At 45.4% G+C, this 18,202-nt stretch overlaps 1 protein-coding gene across 2 annotated transcripts in view; it reads left to right on the forward strand.

The window, feature by feature from the left end:
• PDE4B (phosphodiesterase 4B) overlaps positions 1 to 18,202 on the forward strand; it is a 549,688-nt gene that overhangs the window by 363,017 nt on the left and 168,469 nt on the right. For both annotated transcript variants that reach the window (XM_075557209.1, XM_075557214.1), the window contains one exon: positions 11,204 to 11,398. In XM_075557209.1, coding sequence (XP_075413324.1) covers positions 11,204 to 11,398 — 195 coding nt within the window. The remainder of the gene's footprint in view (positions 1 to 11,203; positions 11,399 to 18,202) is intronic.

The raw sequence follows: 18,202 nt of genomic DNA on the forward strand, positions 1-18,202 counted from the left end.
TGACCCGAAAGGGGTAGTTAGTGCTACTTGGCCCCATAGGGGTGCTGTGAGTCAGAATGAACTCAGTGGAAGTGAGTGCTTGCTGGTTTATTGTTTCCACTAGACCACATGTAACATCCCTTCGTAGTAAGTGGTCTTTCCTGATGACATGTCCAAAGGAAACCAGCCAAGGTATCGCCGTCCTGACTTCTAGTGGGTGTTCAATAAATATTTATTGAATGAATGATCAACAACATGAACAGCCTAGACCACACTTGAGAACCAACCTTTCTTCCAGGCCCCAAGTCTCTGAAAGATGTCTAATCCCATAGGTACCTCAGAAATGGTCTACGCCTAGCTTCAATTTGACGGAGATGGGACTGAAATGGGGGGCAGCAGGGTGCATGGGTCTGTTTCATTTCAGCTCGTTCTGCACGGAGCAGGACCGGGAAGCCGAATATCCAGAATCTCAGCTCTTCAGCGCTCCTATGCTGCCTCGAGTTCCGCTTCTCTGGGAGGAAAGCAGTTTTGGATTATTTCCGTGATGTAATTTTCAAAGCCTCTGCGCCGAGGTGGTGGTGGTGTGTGTGTGTGTGTGGGGGGGGGGGGGGGTGAGCCGTGAAATCTGCTTCTAGAATTCAGATGAGCAGAAATCAGAGTTGTCAGCACTATGAGAGAAGTCGGCACTAGCCTTAGCGCTGGGCTTTGCCCGCAGAAGCGCCATCTTTGGTTTTGCCGCGGGCAGCTACGGGCGGAGGTGCGCCGCCTGCCTTCGGCTGTTCTATAGGCTCTGTGTTGTGCCGACCTTGGTTTTGCCCAGCTGAGGTCTTCGTGAGAAAGTAGAGCTGATTGCAGCTGTCATGCATTCGCTGTGGCTTCCAATGCATGCCTGCTTTCCTACTTGACAGGGACCAGATAGTACATTGGGGTGATGACCAATATACATCCACAACAAGATGGTTATTATTTTTAACTACATGTCAAGCACACACATTTGGCTTGACTGAAGTGTTTTTTTTCCCTAGCAGAGAGCTAAAGAATCATAGCACTTTGGGGAATACAACCCACCCCCCACTACAGACTCACACATGCATTCCATCCATGAGCGTATACCTTGTTAGAGACACAGATGCTTTTGGTGAGCTTTTAGGGTTGGGTTCTCAGGGTGCTGCAGAGGAAATGAGTGAAAGATTGGGGAAAGAGGAACGTGTTCAAGTCTTTGAGGATCTCTGGCAGCGCACTGGCTAAAACACTCAACCGCGAGTCAAAAAGTCACAGGAACAACTCCCCAGCTATTCCACGGGAGGGAAAGAGCTGCTTGTCAGCACCTATAGAAACAGCAGCCTGGGAAATCCTATGGGGAAGTTCTACTATGTTCTATAGGGTTGGTATGAATCAATAACACAACAACAACAATATCCATACCTTTCAGAGTCTCTACTGCGGTCCCCATCATGTCTGGCTGTTATCTTGTGGCACTGTGTTTTTTTATGGGTGCTTATGGTACTGAGAGCGGCATCCAACTGGTTTCAGAGGAGCTTCCTTCTGGACTAAGGCTAGGAAAAAAGACCTGGCAATCTACTTCCAAAAATTAGCTAATGCAAACCCTGACTCATAACAGAATGTTGTTTGCTCCGGTGCTGGAAGGTAAGCCTCTGAGGTGGGATGGCACCCACTCAGTGGCTGCAACAGACTCAAACATGCCAGCTGTCGTGAAGATGCAGGAGGAGGCAGAGATTTGTCTGTCATGCATGAAGTCAACATAAGTCAGAGCCATCTCTATGACAACTAACAGTGACACTTAGGTCTTCCCTCGCCCAAGGTTAGATAGACTCTAACGGACTTTTCGACAGATGAGAGAGAGATCTATTATGAGATGCTTGAATTCATAGCACAAATATCTGTTGAACACCTGCTGGTGAGAGTTCAGTTCTACGCCCAGGGACTGCAAAGTTAAGGAAGGCTTCGTTTCAGGTCCAAGGAGTTCTGAGCCCTGTGAAGTGAAACAGCAACATAAAGGACAGAACACAGTACCATGTGGAAGGTTCTAGAACCAAGGACATAGAAGGGACTGAGAGGAGAGATGGCTGGACACAGACTGCAGAGTGTCTTGTAATGAGGTCCCACTTTAGAATGTGTCCCATTTTGATGCCTCCATCTCTTCTTCTTTGAAATAAGGCTATGAGAATTCACCTGCCAGAATGGCAGTGAGAGAAGACACTGCAGGCCCAGTGTGTTAAGAAAGCCAAGCCAAGCCAAGGCAGTCACATTCTCTCCCCACAGACAGGATGCCACACTCCTGACCATTGAGCCTAAACCCGACTGAGCACTTGCTGTCTACAGGGGGGCGATTTGTTTAAAGAGATCCATGGAAGAGCCAAACGTTAGCACATCCACCTGAAGGCCAATGCTTGGCTGTTTGAGCCCACACAGAGGCCACTCAGAAGAAAGGCCTGGCTAATGGGTTTTGAAATCCCAGCCACTGAACACAGTACAGAGCAGAGCTCTCCTCTGCCATGGGTCATTGTGAGTTGGTGCCAACTCAACAGCCTTTCCCCCCTCTTTGGGGTCAGAATAAACCAGACACTGGCCTAGAGCATTCCTGGGCTGAAAAAGAAGTCTTCTCTAGTTCAGAAATAAATGAATCCCAGGAGGTTGTTTCATGAGTCTCGCTTACAGAAATTGGGTTTGTGCAGATAATTGGGGAATAGGAAGAACCCCCTGGGGACCATTGCAGGCCATTCTGTGACCACCTGGCTTGGCTTGGCTTCTGAGAAAAGAACTTCTCTCAGACTAATACAAGGTTTCATGTACACCTTGTGGTTCTGTCCCCGAGCCCTGGTTTTTCCTCCCAGGCTTATGAATCAGGCTCTAGTTCTACTTCTACCTCCCAGACTGCCAAGTCGCCCCACAGGCTCTGATGGGAGGCGGGAGCCCTGCAGCCTGAGGAAGACGTAGCTGTCTCCTGCCATCTGCTGGCTCCCTCTCCGCACCAGCTCAGCACTGGCGAGGCCTAGATTCCCCAGGAGAGAGCGCATGAGACAGAAAATGTTTCTGCTTCTATTGAAAACAAAATAGAAAAGAAGATGGAAACTAAACGCTGGCGTGATGTTGGTGGTGTTGGCCGTTGGCTCTAGCCCGACGCACAGCAACCTGATATGACACCATAGAACTGCTGCATTGGAGTTCCTGGGCTGTGATCTTTACAGGAGCAGATAGTAAGTCTTTTTTTCCCCCTGAGCAACTGTTGGTGGGTTTAAACCAACCTTCCCCGATACTGGCACAGAGGTTTTAGTTGTGCTTTTTCCTTCTTGGCTTCCTGGGCACAGAGGTCACCCTCTCAAACAGCTAAGCCTTGTTTTGTCGATGCAGGTTTGCTTTTCTCAGGGAGGACACATGGGGGTTCTTTTATGTTCTCCCTTTTCTTTAGGGTCATTCCTCACAGGCTGACGCACTAAGGTGAGGCTTTATCTCTAATGCTTCATGTGAATGACACCAAGGACCCACACTGGCGGGGCTGGAGGTCAGGGCAAGAGACAGGAAGGGGATACATTTCACCAGAATGGTGATATGTTTAAATTGGTTCGAGAAATCCATTTTTGAAGATTTACTATACAGTAGATGGGGGTTCAGGTGCTAAGAAATAATCTTGGTTCTCTTTCTGTAGTGGTTGCACATTGGGCTTGGAACACATGGTCCACAGTTTGAAACCACCAGCAGCTCCCTGGGGAACCGACTGGGCTTTCGACTCCCATAAACAGTTGCATTCTCAAACACCCACAAGGGGTCACATTGAGTCGGCATTGACTCCATGGCAGTGAGTTTGCACTCTTTGTCTTTTCTTCTAATAAATAATGATCCATTGTGGAATAATGTCCTTGCTGCTAGCTGCCTGCTACTTGGTCCCAACTCATAGCCTTCCGGTGCTCACAGAATGACGCATGCCCAGTCCAGTTTCATCCTCAAAACTGCCAGTTTTTTTTTTTTACTTCTTACATACCTGTATTTTCATTTTGTTAGCTGTTATAGTTTTAATAATATAACAATGCAAAAGGACACAATTGCATTGTATTTGAGTCTATAACTGCAGACAGTGTGTCCACCCATCCCTTTGAGGATCTCTTTTGCTGGCCAGCTACTTTACCAAGTACAATATCCTTTTCCCGGGACTGGAAGAAAATTGTGGGGTGAACTTTCACTGTCCTCATTTCCCAGGAACATTCTGCGTGTGCTACATCCAAGAATCCAATTCCAATTTCTGGCAACTCCTCATTAATGTGCTTCTGCGACTGCCTTTAATTATCTTCAGCCAAATTTTATTCAAATGTGCTATTAATGATATGTTTTATAATGCCAGCATTCACCTTTATGGAAATGGGAAGATATAGGACTCTTTTGCAGTTGGTTGGCCATGTAGCTGTCTTCCAAACTTGCTGGCAGAGAAAAGTGAGTGCTCCCAGTGCTTCATCCATTTGTTGAAACATTTGGATTGGTCTTTCATCAATGTCTGCAGCCTTGACTTTCACCACTGCCTCTGTGCAGCTTGGACTTCTTCCTTCAAGGTCAGTGGTTCTCGATCAAGTTCCTTTTGAAGTAGTTGAACCTAGACCAATTCCTTTTGATTATGTGTAACTCCCATCGTCTTGTGGTGCTTCCTACACCTTTCTATCTTCTGTCCACTAAACCAAAAAACCCTCCCTGTCATAGAGTCTATTCTGACTCCTAACAACCTTATAAGGCAAAGTAGGACTGCCCTTTCAGTTTCAGAGATTCTGAATGTTTATGGGAGCAAACCTCATCTTTCTCCCATGGAGCATCTGGTGGGTTTGAACTGCTGACTTCGTGGTTATAGCTCATCACATCACAGAGGGACCTTATTTTGCCCATAGACCCTTTCAATATTGCAACTCAGGATTTTATTTTTTTTTTAATGTTCTTTCAGCATGAGATTCTGAGCATGTTCTTCCTGTTCAGCTGTTTAACTCCAGGTCTTTGCACACTGCATTATTGCATTCGATCTTGTCCCCTCAGGCTGGCCTTTGGGAATTTCGATTCAACTATTTTACCTCAGAGTTTCTTCCATTTGCTTTAGCTACTCTACGTTCAAGTGCAAGTTTCAGGTTCCCGTCCGACATCCACTTTGCTCTCTTCTTTTTATCTCATTTGGTTAAGGATTTTTTGCTTTCTTCATGTGTGAGGTTCTTCACGTCACCTCACAGCTTGTCAGGCCTTTGGCCATTAGTATTCTAAGCATCAAATTTGTTCTGAGACGTTCTCCTGTTTCAAGTGGGAGATGCTCAATGTTGTACGTTGGCTCTTGTAGACTTGTTTCCATTTTCTTCAACTTCAACCTAAACTTACATTTGACCAATTAATTGATGGCCTCTTCTGAAGTCTTTCCCAGCCTTGTTTGGGCAGATGCTATCACTCATAGATGTAGTCAATGGCATTCCTGTGTATTCCATCAGAAGAGGTTCACGTGGGAGTCACTGTTTATGTTGTAGAAAAAAGGCATTTGGAATGAAGAAGTCATTGGTCTTGCAAAATTTCATCATTCCATTTCCAGCTTCATTTCACACTGAAGACATATTTTCTGATTACTGGTCCTTCCTCGGTGTTTCCAATGTTGCATTCCAATCACCAGTAATTATCAGTGAATACTGATTGATCAGTTTCAGACAGAAGAAATGGCTAAAATTGTTCCACTTCTTCACTACTAACTAGTGTGTAAATCTGAATCATAGTTCTATTAGCTGGATTTCCTTGTATGCTCATAGATATTATCTTACCACATACAGTATTGGACTTCGAGAAAAATGGCAAGGAGGCGTGTACGTATCTGACTTCCTCTGGCCTGTTGCCAAGAGCAGACAGAGGTTAGATGTGCTTCCAACCTCCATTCACCTTTGCCTATTCTGACACCAGCTATTTCAGTCCAGCACACAGCTTCCAGCGACCTCCTGGAACTCACAAACCATAGGCACAATTGTGGGGCTCCTTAGGAAAGGCCAGCAGGGCCATATTATTTGACTGTATCTCATACTTCAAGATATATCTTGAAATGTTCTTTCTGACAATAAAATGCTGTTCCTCTTGAGTTTTCCATTCCTGGCATAGTAAATCATATGATTGTCTGATTAAAAATGACCTATTTCAGCTCATTAGTGCCTAAGACATCAGTGTTTATGAGTTTCATTTCACTCGAAGCCTTCCAGTTGTCCTATTTGCTTTAGCATTCTAGGCATCACACTCTATAGATACAGTCCATGTTCCATTTCTTAATGGATGTCTGCAGTAGTCTGTATCATTTTTTAGTCATGCCCCATCATCGAATGAAGGTCCAGAAAGCTTTAGTTCATTGACCTTGAGGAGGCAGCTTTTCCCAGCACGTTGTGAGTGCCTCCCAACCTGTGGGGCTCATCTTCCGGCACTATTTTTATCTATCTGACAACTACCAAGTGGGTTTGGGTAGCTACTCCCTCACGTGTGAACAGCCTATTCCTGCTCCACCGTCTATCCTTTGTCTGGAAGCTTGGCTGAAATATATTCAACATGGGTGACCCTGTTGCTGTTTGAGGTATTCTTGGCATAGCTGATGGATGAGTGGGGGGAATAGCCAAATAAACAGAGTTATGTACAAATATGTACGTGCTGGGAAAAGGTGCAGTGGTCATGGAATCTCGGGGAGCAGAGACGCAGTGAAAACCTCCTGCAGGAGAAGACCTGAGGTGGTTGCTGGGGTGAAGGGCAGGCCAGTTACAGGGAGCCCCACTTCTGCTGCTTCTTACCATATGGAGTGCTGCCATCCTTGAAATGATGGGCTTTAGTTGCTAAGAACGAAAGGTGTAACGTAGCAGAATGATGACAGGCGGTTGCTTCAGATGGGGAAATCAGCATGAAAGGGAGAAGCAGAACTGTGGGTCAGGGGGCTATGTGCTCTGGAGATCTGAGAGACAGCTGTGAGGTCTCCTGGTCCTACGTGCTAGTTGGTTCGTGGGCTGGATATGGACAGCCTCTCAAGGCAGGCATGCTACAGCCATGCTTTATAAAACTTGTGAGTGACTCATCAACTCATCGGCGAGTGACACCAATGCCAACATAAAGAAATCCACATCATTTAGAATCAGAATCTGACGAAGAGTGATCAGGAAAACCCTTAAGAACATGGTGGGATGGTTCCTAGATGAACTGTTATGTAGCCCATGGCACAGATAATTCTAGAAACTGAAAATTCTAGAAAGAATTCTAGAATTTAGAAACTGAAAATTCTAAAAACTGAAAATTCTAGGGCAAAAATCCCTGTGAAAAATAATAAGGTCCAACTCTTCAGGGGATATATATATATATATATATATATATATATATATATATATATATATATATATATATATATATATATATAGAGAGAGAGAGAGAGAGAGAGAGAGAGAGAGAACAGGAAAATACCAAACTTTAAATAATAGTATTACAGATTAGAGTGATTTGACTTATTGCCATATCATCTATGTATTATGTTATATATTGCACACTTCTAGTACACATGTGTATATGTGTGTGTCAAACAACCTAAAGTTTAAAAACATATGTCCTGATTTAGGCAGAGGCCAAAGTTATCTTCCATAAATCATGGCCTTATGTGTGCATGTCTTTCTGATATTTTGGATCAGCTGTCTTCATAGCTGCGTTTCAGCCTGTGAGGTGCATTTGTGTGGCTGGTCAAATCTGTCCTCAGCCTTCCCTTTGCCCAGAGCCCTCCTCCCGCCTTGGATCTGTGGGACTTATTGTAATGTCTGCCCACTAATTTTGCTGTGACTGGGGCTGATGTCTGGTTTGTGATTCATGTCTGCTCCTAAGTTGTACATCTGTGTTGGTTGCTTTGATACAGTGCCCCGGGGAATATGAAAGCCCATTTGTCTCACTAAGACGCTGTCTTTGCCCTAGGAATTCGTCTCTAGCTTCAGCTGAATTCCAGCAAACTTTCCTATGAATTTCAACCGAGTGACAAAGAAGTAGATCAAACCCAGGGGAACAGCAGAGAGCATTTGGGGGGCTGGGTCTAGTCCAGCTTACCTGGCAAGATTGTCGTTAGATGCTAATCTGAGGGACAGAAGTGCCTTGTGGCACCCACCTCAGCAGTAATGCCTGCTGACTTATCGTCTGCCCACTAGGAATGCCTCTAGCAAGGAAAGGGCCAGAGGGAGCATCGGTGGAAACCCTCAATGGGAAAAAATGTTCTGAGCGCTGGGTAGACATATCCACTTGGCACCTCTTCTAAGCTTTTTGCACAGTTACACACAATGGTGATATTCATAATATTTAATGTCTGGACTGCTTGGGCACTGACCAACTGAAGGGTCACACCAACCAAAGCCTGGCGTACTGGAGCTAAAGACACCCGCCCCCCACCCCCACTCCCTGAGTTACTAAAGTACAGGAGACCCAGGAGCACTGTGTCAACTCTTAAAAACGTTTCTAATATTTTAATAACCATAAAGGCCATAGGGACACAGACTAGGAGAACAACACGAATACACGTGAACTTCCAAACCTTGTGCCCACAACCTCAAGCATTGTGTAGCCCCGCCTTCACTTTGTAAGATTCTGCCCTCTTTGTCCTTAAGAAGAGTTCAAACTCAGCTCTGGGACCTACTGGTTCTACAAGTCTGAGTGGCAGCACAACGGAGCCCTCACCTACAAAAGAGCTCTGTGTTTTGTTCAATCGCCAGTACAGATCTCGCCCGCGCAAGGTCTGCAAGTCAACTTGCATTATATCTTCACTTACTGCTGTGTATGTGGCTTACAACATAGCTGTACCTCCAGGCAGGCTGCCACATAGGCTGGTATCTATGAGGGATGGCCTGCGTGCCTGCCTTTCTGCAGCCTTTGAAAGGCAGGCCATTAGCCTGCTGTGAAAATCCATCTGCAGTGCCTTGCGAGCCCAAATCCATATTGGATTGTTATGGTTCGCTCTTGCCCTTTTACCTAGAGATTCTTACTTGCTGCTTCTTATCAGGCACCTGGAGTTTTGTGGGTTAGCTGAAACAGCTTCTCAGAATGGTCTCTGGGGAAGCGTTATAACCTTCAATTCTGTCATTTCTTCTTGCCTTGTTTCAGCGAAACCTTACAGCTTCAGGGTAACTTGCTGCCGCTGTTCAAGATAAAGCAATGTTGCTCCTAGCCTGGCTAGCTATCTCTACACCAACCCCAACTTCTGTTTAAATCCAGAGGCTGAGGGGAAATTGCACTCAGTTATCCTGTGGGCCATTCAGAATCTCTGTGACAAGGGCAGTCTGAGAGTGGAGCAAAATGACTTGGCTTCCAATTCTCCTTCCCCAAGTTCCTAGCCTGTGGTTTGGAGCAAGATATTTAACTCTTACGCCATGAGTTGGAATTGACGTGGGGGCAGTGGGTTTTGTTGGAATTGACTCACTTTCAGGGAGTTTATTATTTCCTTTGGAAGCCTCGTTTTGAAGGATCACTGGTAGTGCAATGATTTAAGCAATCAGCTGCTAACAAGGTGCTGATGGTCCAAACCCACCCACAAGCTCCCTGAGAGAAAGAAATGCAGATCTGCCGCATAAAGATTAAAACCTAGGAAACCGTACAGCCCAGTTCTACTCTGTCCTATAGGGTGGCTATGAGTTAGAATTGACTCAATTGCACTCAACAACAACAACAAAAGTCAGCCTTCACTGCCTAAAATATAGAGTTAAATCACAGTGTGTATTTCACAGGATTCTTATGAGAAGTAAGTGAAGCCATTGCTCCATTGGACAGCCCTTTGGAAGCTGGAGAAAGATAAGTAATATCAAACCCAAGAGAGTAAGTTGTAAGAACTATTGAAACAAAAGAGGCAAGAGCATAGAAATAAATTGCGGCCTCTGAATAAGATGATGGAAACCCATTGTCAAGATTGAACTAGGAAAAAGGATTCCCTCTTATATCTTTCAGCAAAGCTTAGCTGGAGGGGCCTAGGAGCAGAGAAGAGCCAGAGATGAGGGTCCCTGCTCTTCTGCGGGCCAGGGGGCTGTTGGGTGCAGGGACAAGTGCCTGTGGTGATGAAGGAGCTCGTGGAAGGCACAGTGGCCAAGCTAATAGCACCACAACTCCAGGTGCCATTGAGTCCATTCTGACTCAGGGCGAAGCCGTGTGTTCCTGAGAACACCGCTTCACATTGTTTTCCATGGCTGTGACTTGGCAAGCAGATCATCAGCTCTTCCTTCCAAGGCATCTCTGGGTGGACTTGAACTTCCAACCATACCATGTGCACTGTTTGTACCACCCAAGAAATCAGATCCCAGGGGAGCCTTCTTTGCCCTCTGACCCCACGGGCATGGAGTCAATTCTGATTCTTAGTGGCCCTATAGGCCAGACGAGAGCCACTCCTCAAAGAGACAGGAGATTAAATCTTTACAGGAGCAGACAGATTTACCTTCCTCCCGCAGAGTGGCTGGTGGATTTGAACCCCCACTTAGTGGTTAGCACTCTACCCTTTAACCCACGGAGCCACCAGAGGAGGATGAGAGAGGGGAGACGTGGCTCTGTGCTCATTGCCCCGAGCTCTTCAAACGGCCCCAGACTTGGAGACAGATGGACAGAGTCTCACCAGACGCTTCCTCTCGCAGACTCAGCCCAGGTGTCTTCCTCCAGAGACACCGCTCGGCACCCCCGGGGATGACTTGGGCATGAACAGATTAATGACGTCATCTCCCCCCTGATTCGAATAGCACGTATGAATATTAAATCTCCTCATCCGGTGGCTGTGTTCAGGGTAGCACGTTGTTCCTGAAACATTTGGAATATGCACGCTGTATCTTTCATGAGCCTCTGCTATTTATTTATGGCAGGAAGACTGGTTCAAGTGAGACTTCAGTGTCTGACACCCGGCGCTGTGTTTGATGCCCCTTCTAGAGGTGTTTCATAGCCCAGTGATTGTCTGCTTGTCTCCTGTTCTGACTGCACACTGTCAGAGCCTGGGCTCGCTGCTCCTGGGCTCAGAGCCTGGTTCAGGCTTTCTGTGAGGGCATTCTGGATAAGTGACTGGATTTTGATGGGGCTCCGTTTCCTCATCTATAGCCTGGGAGTCAGAATGGTGGCAACCATGGGCATGCCTCATAAAGGTCCCGGTTTTTCGCCCAGTGCCGGCACATGCTAGGTGCTCAATGTTTGTCCACTGTGCGCCTCTGTGGCTCTCACGTGACCAGTGTTCTGCTTTCTCTTTAAGCTTTGACGTGGAAAATGGCCCTTCCCCAGGTCGGAGCCCGTTGGATCCCCAAGCAAGCTCATCTTCTGGGCTGGTGCTTCACGCCACCTTTCCCGGCCACAGCCAGCGCAGAGAGTCCTTTCTCTACAGATCCGACAGCGACTATGACTTGTCCCCAAAGGCGATGTCACGAAACTCCTCCCTTCCAAGCGAACAGTGAGTACAAGTCCCGTCTGGCTCCGAGTCTCACACATCCTTCATCTTTAACCCTGTCACGGCAGCAGCCAAAACAGACGCTCTCCTATCGGAGGGGGAAGGGAGGGGGCATGCACAGTCGCAGAGCATGCGATTGTGATGACAACCCTGGTAGGGACATCAGGGGCCTCTAGTCATTTCTCCCAGAATACTAACCTTCTCCAGGCACAAGGTCCCCATCTGGGTCCAGTTTACACTGCACATGGTCCTTATGCATTAGACCTCACTTTCTCAACTGATTGCTTATAGAGCAGGAGAACCTTAAGGATGGGACTTCATGGGTGTTGACCTGAATCCTCTCCGTAGCCTTTCCTTGGGGCCATTGTCCTGCCACTCCGTGCCTGTTGTCCTGGCCTCCTTGAGCCACCATTCCAGTATATGCAGTTGATGTTTTTGTTTTGCTGCTTTTAATTGTAGATCTCTAATCTGTATTTAAGGAACAACAGCTGGGTGGTGTTGCATGTTGATTAAATTTCTGAAGCCAAATAAAATTGGGTGTTGGAATTTATGCCTGAAAAGGTTTCTGGGCACATACAATTGTTTTGAACATCATATGTTATAAAAATATCAGTAGTTTCCTAAAGCCCCCAGCCTGGAAAATTCCACTGGGCTCTCCTCTGTTATTGGAAAGGAATAAGAAGGAAAAAAATCACCCTGTTTATCAAAGTAAGAGAGAGCCTTCTAAAACTACCAGTAAGACAATAGCCTCAGGACATTTCTGCCAGCAAGTGCCAGGAGAAGCATCCCTATCTTGAAATATCTCAACTGTTGGATGAACCAAAACTCGTTTGTTTACTTGATTGACAAATATTTGCTGAACCTCTCCTATGTACCTTGCAAGGCTCTGGGAATAATAGACGTGGAAAAATCACAGATGAGCCAAACGCCGATCCTGTTTTCAGGGAGGTTACAGTTAAATCAGAAAGAAAAGACATGTACGCTACTCAGTGGAGAGAAAGCAGTATTAACTGAACACTTATCCTGGGGCCAGGCCCATTTCCAGGTGTTATTTTTTCCAGTCTTGACAACAGCCCTGTTAAGGGTGTGCCATTGTTATTTTCACCTATAGATGATGAATAAGAACCCAAGTGGCATAGTGGGTTCTGACTACGATGGGCTACTACCTGCAAGGTCAGCTGTTCCAATCCACCAGCCACTCTGAGGGAGAAAGATGAGACTTTCTGTTTCCGTAAAGATATGCAGACTCAGAAACCCACAGGAGTCATTTCCCCAGTCCTCGAGGTCACTGTGGGTCAGCATGGATTCCTGGAAGTGAGTTTGGCTTGTACCGGATGAACGTGGGGCTCCAAGGATTGAGAAACTTCTATCCCACAACTAGGAGGTGAAGTGGCCCTGCTAAACATATTTAGACTCTTCCCACCATGTTCCTCTAACAGCACAGTAGCATCTTTGCTATTATTGCTGTGCCTGTGGTGCTAGTGAGTTCATTTGGACTCATGGCCACCGCAATGCACAGAGTCGAGCTGACCCACCAGCCACCAAGGCTGCAATCTTTCAGAAGCAGATTGCCAGCCTTGTCTTTCAAGAGCCTGTGAATTGGTTCCAATCTCCAGCTTCACATTTCGCCTCCAAGCATTTGTGCCACACAAGGAACTAGCTTAAAAAATAAAAACCAAAGCCATTGCGCTCCAGTCTAGACTGACTCGGAGGAAGGCTGCCTCGTTCTCTCTGAGGCTGGAGCCCAGGAGCCCTTCATGGTGGGTCATGGAGAACTACAGCAGGCTCTGCCTCGGGTTTGCATGGAGAAGCTTTGATGGTGAGTGTGCTCGAGCGGCTGTCTTTCACCAGCATAAAAAATCTTTCCAGACTTATTTGGGAATTCTGGTATAATACAAAAGGTTTATTCATTCACCACTAGCCGAGAGGTTAGTAGTTCAAATACCCCCATAGGTGTCTTGGAAGACAGGCTGAGAAATCTCCTTAGGAAAGTTTCCAGACTTTAAAAGCCTGTGCAGTCGCTCTGTCCTGCATACAAGGAGTTTCTGTGAGTTGAAATCCATTGGTGGAAGTGAAGAGCAGACTTCACTGGGGGAGAGCATAGAAAAATATGAACATTTCCATTATTATTATTATCAAAACCCTAAATGAAGAGGAAGACCCAAAACTAGTGTAACTGAATATATCTATTGGGAGTATATCAACTAACCAAAGGATCCCTGCCTAGCACATCTAGAAATCCATCTCTGACCAGCAGCCATTGAGAAAGAGGAAGTAGACCGATAGCAACACTGATCAAGGAGCTGGGAGAATAATCGGTCCTCCAATTGGACTCCGTATAGCTAGGGTTTGTGTTTTATAGGTGGAGTATCCTGAAAGTTATAACTATTCATAAAATTTCTTTGGAAACCTCATGTTTATGCATTTTGAGGGTGGACCAGAGTATATGGGCAGAGGCCATGCATTTCATGGTGTTTTTTTAAAAAATATGACATCCTCAGCATACCATGGGGGAATTGACATGGGTCAGACATCCAAGATCATCTTTAGACTGCAGCAAGGTCTGGCTGAACAGATCCATCTCAGGCTGGTCCCTGTGGGTTTACTTTTCTGCAAAACAACGTTGAAAGAAAAAAAAAACAGCAAAAGAGTTTAGAGTTTAGAGGAAGTGAGCCTTCTCATCGTTTCTCTCTCCCCCCAGCCTCTTCTGGTTTTATGTAGAGGTGATTTGAATCGGAAATGTATCTGGGAGGTTTTGAAGAGGGGATAGGGGACATGGGAGCAGTGTCCTCTTACGAGGCTCCCACTTTGTAGCCATGCTAAGTCTGGTCCTTGAGGCACTGGTAGCCACCCGCCAACCCCAAGAATTCTTGCTGCTGATGTTCAGTGTAGTCGAGGGGAGCCACCTCGCAGAGACCCAGTGTTCACCAGATGGAAGCACTACTCAGTCCTGAGCCGTCCTCACGACGGTTTGTAAGTTAGAGCCCATCGTGACAGCCAGTGGGTCGATCCACCTTGTTGAGGGTCTTCCTCTACTGTGCGGTCCTTTTCTGGGGACTTCTCTGTCCCATTCATGCGTCCAAAGTATGTTAGAGGAAGTGGCATTCTCCTTGCCTCTAAGGAGCATCCTGGCTGTGTTCCTTCTGAAACATGTGTGCACCTGTTCTTTTGCCAGTCCATGGTCCTTTCAGCATTCTTCTCCAGCACCATCATCCAAATGCATCGAGTCTTCTTCGGCCTTCTTTACTCAATGTCCAATTCTCACATGCATACGAGGCAACTGAAAAGACCATGACTTAGGTCAGGCGCACCTTTGTCCTCAAAGTCGCCTCCTTGCTTTCAACACATTGAAAGGGTCTTGAGCAGCAGATATACCTAATGCAATGCACCGCTCGACCGTCTTTTAAAAACCAGCTTTATTGAGGAATCATTTACATAAACAAAATGTCTACTCTTAAAGTACATAGCTCATGAGTTTGACAGATATATACAGGTGACTTACCACTATTGTGATCAAGAATAGGGGTGTTTCTGTCACTCCCAAGGGGCCCTTTTTGCCTGCGGCAGTCTATCGTTTCTATCCCAACTCTGGCATCCGCTGGTCTGCTTTCTGTCCTGATAGTTTGACTTTTCCAGAAGTCATAGAAACCCTAACAAAAATATCAAAATGTGAAGCGACTGTTCCTTAACATATCCTGCATCCAGGGTATGTTTAATCTGTGGGAACAGCTTCAGAGGTTGGTTATAGAAATGGATATACTTTGCCCCCAGACCCTGGGGTTCCTGCTCCTCAAGACTAGCCAGAAGATGTCATTCACCGAAAGAACCCAGTCCCTAAGGTACAAATAACTCAACGGAGCTGCTCCCTGGGATATTGTCTGACTTGAAGGAGGCTTTAGGAAAACAGGGTCTTAACGGCTCACTGTGCCAAGAGATGCTGAAGGGCAGGTAGGTGACCCGAGACGTTCCCAAGAAATCCAGGCACCTAGAAACCAAGATTCTGGGATAATTCCAACAGTTCATCAATATTGAGGGAACTATGACAGAAATGCCACGACTGAGTGGATTTAGGAGCTCTGTTGGCATAGTGGTCACTCATCAGACTTTGACCCATAAGCTCAGCAGTTCAAAACAACCAGCAGCTTTTTGGGGAAAAACTGGCTTGCTGCACTAGTAAACAGAGCCTCAGAGACTCACAAGGCAGTTCTACCCAGCCCTTTAGAGTCACAGTGAGTCGGATCGACTCTATGGTTGTAAATTTACTTTCGGTTTGGGTGGCAGGGAAAAAATGTTTTTCCTCACTGTTTTGGAAGCTAGGAATCCATATTCTAGGATCCATCTCTAAGTGAAAGCTCTCTCTTTCTGTCCACTCCTGGGAAGGCCCTCCTCCTGTTAGCGCCTGTTCCTTGTCTCCTGACGACTCTGCACGGGATGGCATTTCTCAGTCCCGTGCTTGCTTCTGAAGGTGCTCTCAAAGGAGGTTGACATCAGACCCACCCTACCTTAAGACTGCCTCATCAGTGTTACAAAAGGAGCCCATCCCCAGGGACAGTCAGATGTATAGGAGTCGGGAGTTAAAACACATATCTTTGAGGGGCGCACTCACACGAGTTAGTTCAGACATAATTAGAGCTTCATTCATGTGCGATTTAACGTGTCCAAGCCTAGCTTTGGGAAGCAGTTACTAGTTCCCCCAAACTCCTGCCACACAACATGAGGTGTCTGGAGTCAACCAGAGGCTTCGCAGAAGACTCACCCAACCTTTCAGATTAAACCTCCGTAATGTGTCCTTTTGAGTCAAAGGGTAGAGAGATTTTGCCCTTGCAGAGGACTTAAAGAACACAGATGGACTCACTGAGTCTAAAACATTGAAACAGGATTCGAGAAAGGAGTGACCTGACCAAAAATACAGAACTAGAGTCTATTCTGAACGTCTCTGCGACTCATGCTTCTGATCCTCGTGGGTTAACCATTTCACAATTTTGCACATTGATAAAAATGTCCTTCTAACTGAGGGACCTACACAGTGCTGACTTTGAATTTAAGTGAGCCTAGATGCATATGTGTAAGCTATAAAGTAGCATTCTCATTTTTTTTCAAATAAAAATGTTGGTAAATGTTTTTAAATGAAAGAAGGGCATCCTTTAAAACAAGTAACAGCATTTCTGAAGTAGACAGAGTAAGAAGCATAAACCATCCTATGAAACATATAGCATTCTATGAAAAATACTTGATACAGCTAACAGGATGCATACTATGTATGTTCAATGAATTATGCAAAGTGCTGTAAGAGAATATAAGAACATATCACATAATTGTTAGCTAATATTTCTTATTTATAGAACACAAAATAAATTAAGTGGATTAGGGGTATAGTGCTAGTAACTGTGATATTTTAAGTTTCATACAAGGCTTAGGATCCACTTGGTACTGTTTGGGCGGCCCATCAATTAACAGTCTTCTAATTCAATTTCCTCTTTGGTTGTTAGATTGTATTTCTTTTGGTTGTTCTCTCTAAAAACCACTAGTCTGCATATGGTTTCCCAGTGGGGCTGTGATCAGATAAAAGCATCTTTCTTGCCTGTGATTCTGCAGGGAAATAATCACATCTAACAGTATGATTCCAACTACCTTTGTGGCCAATAAAATTGGTCTCACCAACACAGACAGTGGGAAAAATGTTTGTCAGTGACATAAAGGACAAGGGACTACGCTCTATAAGGTATAGAGACTTAAACACCTCAATGAGAAAAATTAAAAAACAATCTAATTAAAACATAGGCAGACCCATGAATAGACACTTCATCCAAGAAGACATGTATGTGGCCAACAGACATTCGCTGCTCATCTCTAGCCATTGAGATATGCAAATGAAAACCAAAAATGGCACATCATTTCACCCCAGCATTAATAGCAAAGTTCAAACCAAAACCCATAAAATAACAAATTCTGGTTAGGGTATAAACTCTATCCTAAACCCTAACACACTGCTTGTGGGTCTTTAAAATGGTGTAACCACTGTGGAAACAACATGGCACTTCTTCAAAGCCTTGGGACTAGAACTATCTGACTAGCAGTCCCTCTCCTGGGTATATGTTTTAGAGACACAAATAGAGACATGAACACTACACTATGTTCATTGCAGCAGTATTCATAATAACAAAAGGATGGAAACAATGTACTTTCCCATCAATGGAAGAATGGTTAATAAACTTTATACATACACAAAATGGAATCCTACACAGCATTAAAGAATAAGGATGACTATGTGAAATACCTCAGAACCTAGATGAGCCTGGAGGGCATCATGCTGGGCATAATTAGTCACTGACAAAGTGAAAAATATTACATGAGATCCCTGTTGTAAAAAATCAAGAGACTAATAAAAGGGGCGGGGGTGGGGATTTACTGTTTACCAGAGTGGGTAGGGAAGGGAGAGAAAGTCACTGGCTAGAAGGTGAACACGTGTTAAAATTGGGTGAAAGAGAAGCAATATACAACCTGGGCGTGGTTGGTACATGTGATAGATGGAGAGGAAGGTGCTAGGAGAAGTGCAAGAGTTAAAGATAACAGCAGTTATACTGTCATATACACAACCCTGCAATAAAAGTGATCCATGAGAGATGCACTCAACACTGAAGGAAGAGGTCCAAGCTGCTCAGAAGGAAGTAATGCAAAAGAGTGCTCTGGGCATTGATGGAATGCCAACTGAAATGCTTCAAAATATCTGATGCGCCCCTGGAAGCACTCATTATGCAAGGCCAAGAAATCTGGAAGATCGCTAACTAGCAAACCGACTGGAAAAGA

This window comes from Tenrec ecaudatus, chromosome 1 (genome assembly GCF_050624435.1).
Source record: "Tenrec ecaudatus isolate mTenEca1 chromosome 1, mTenEca1.hap1, whole genome shotgun sequence".
NCBI classification, from domain to species: Eukaryota; Metazoa; Chordata; class Mammalia; order Afrosoricida; family Tenrecidae; genus Tenrec; species Tenrec ecaudatus.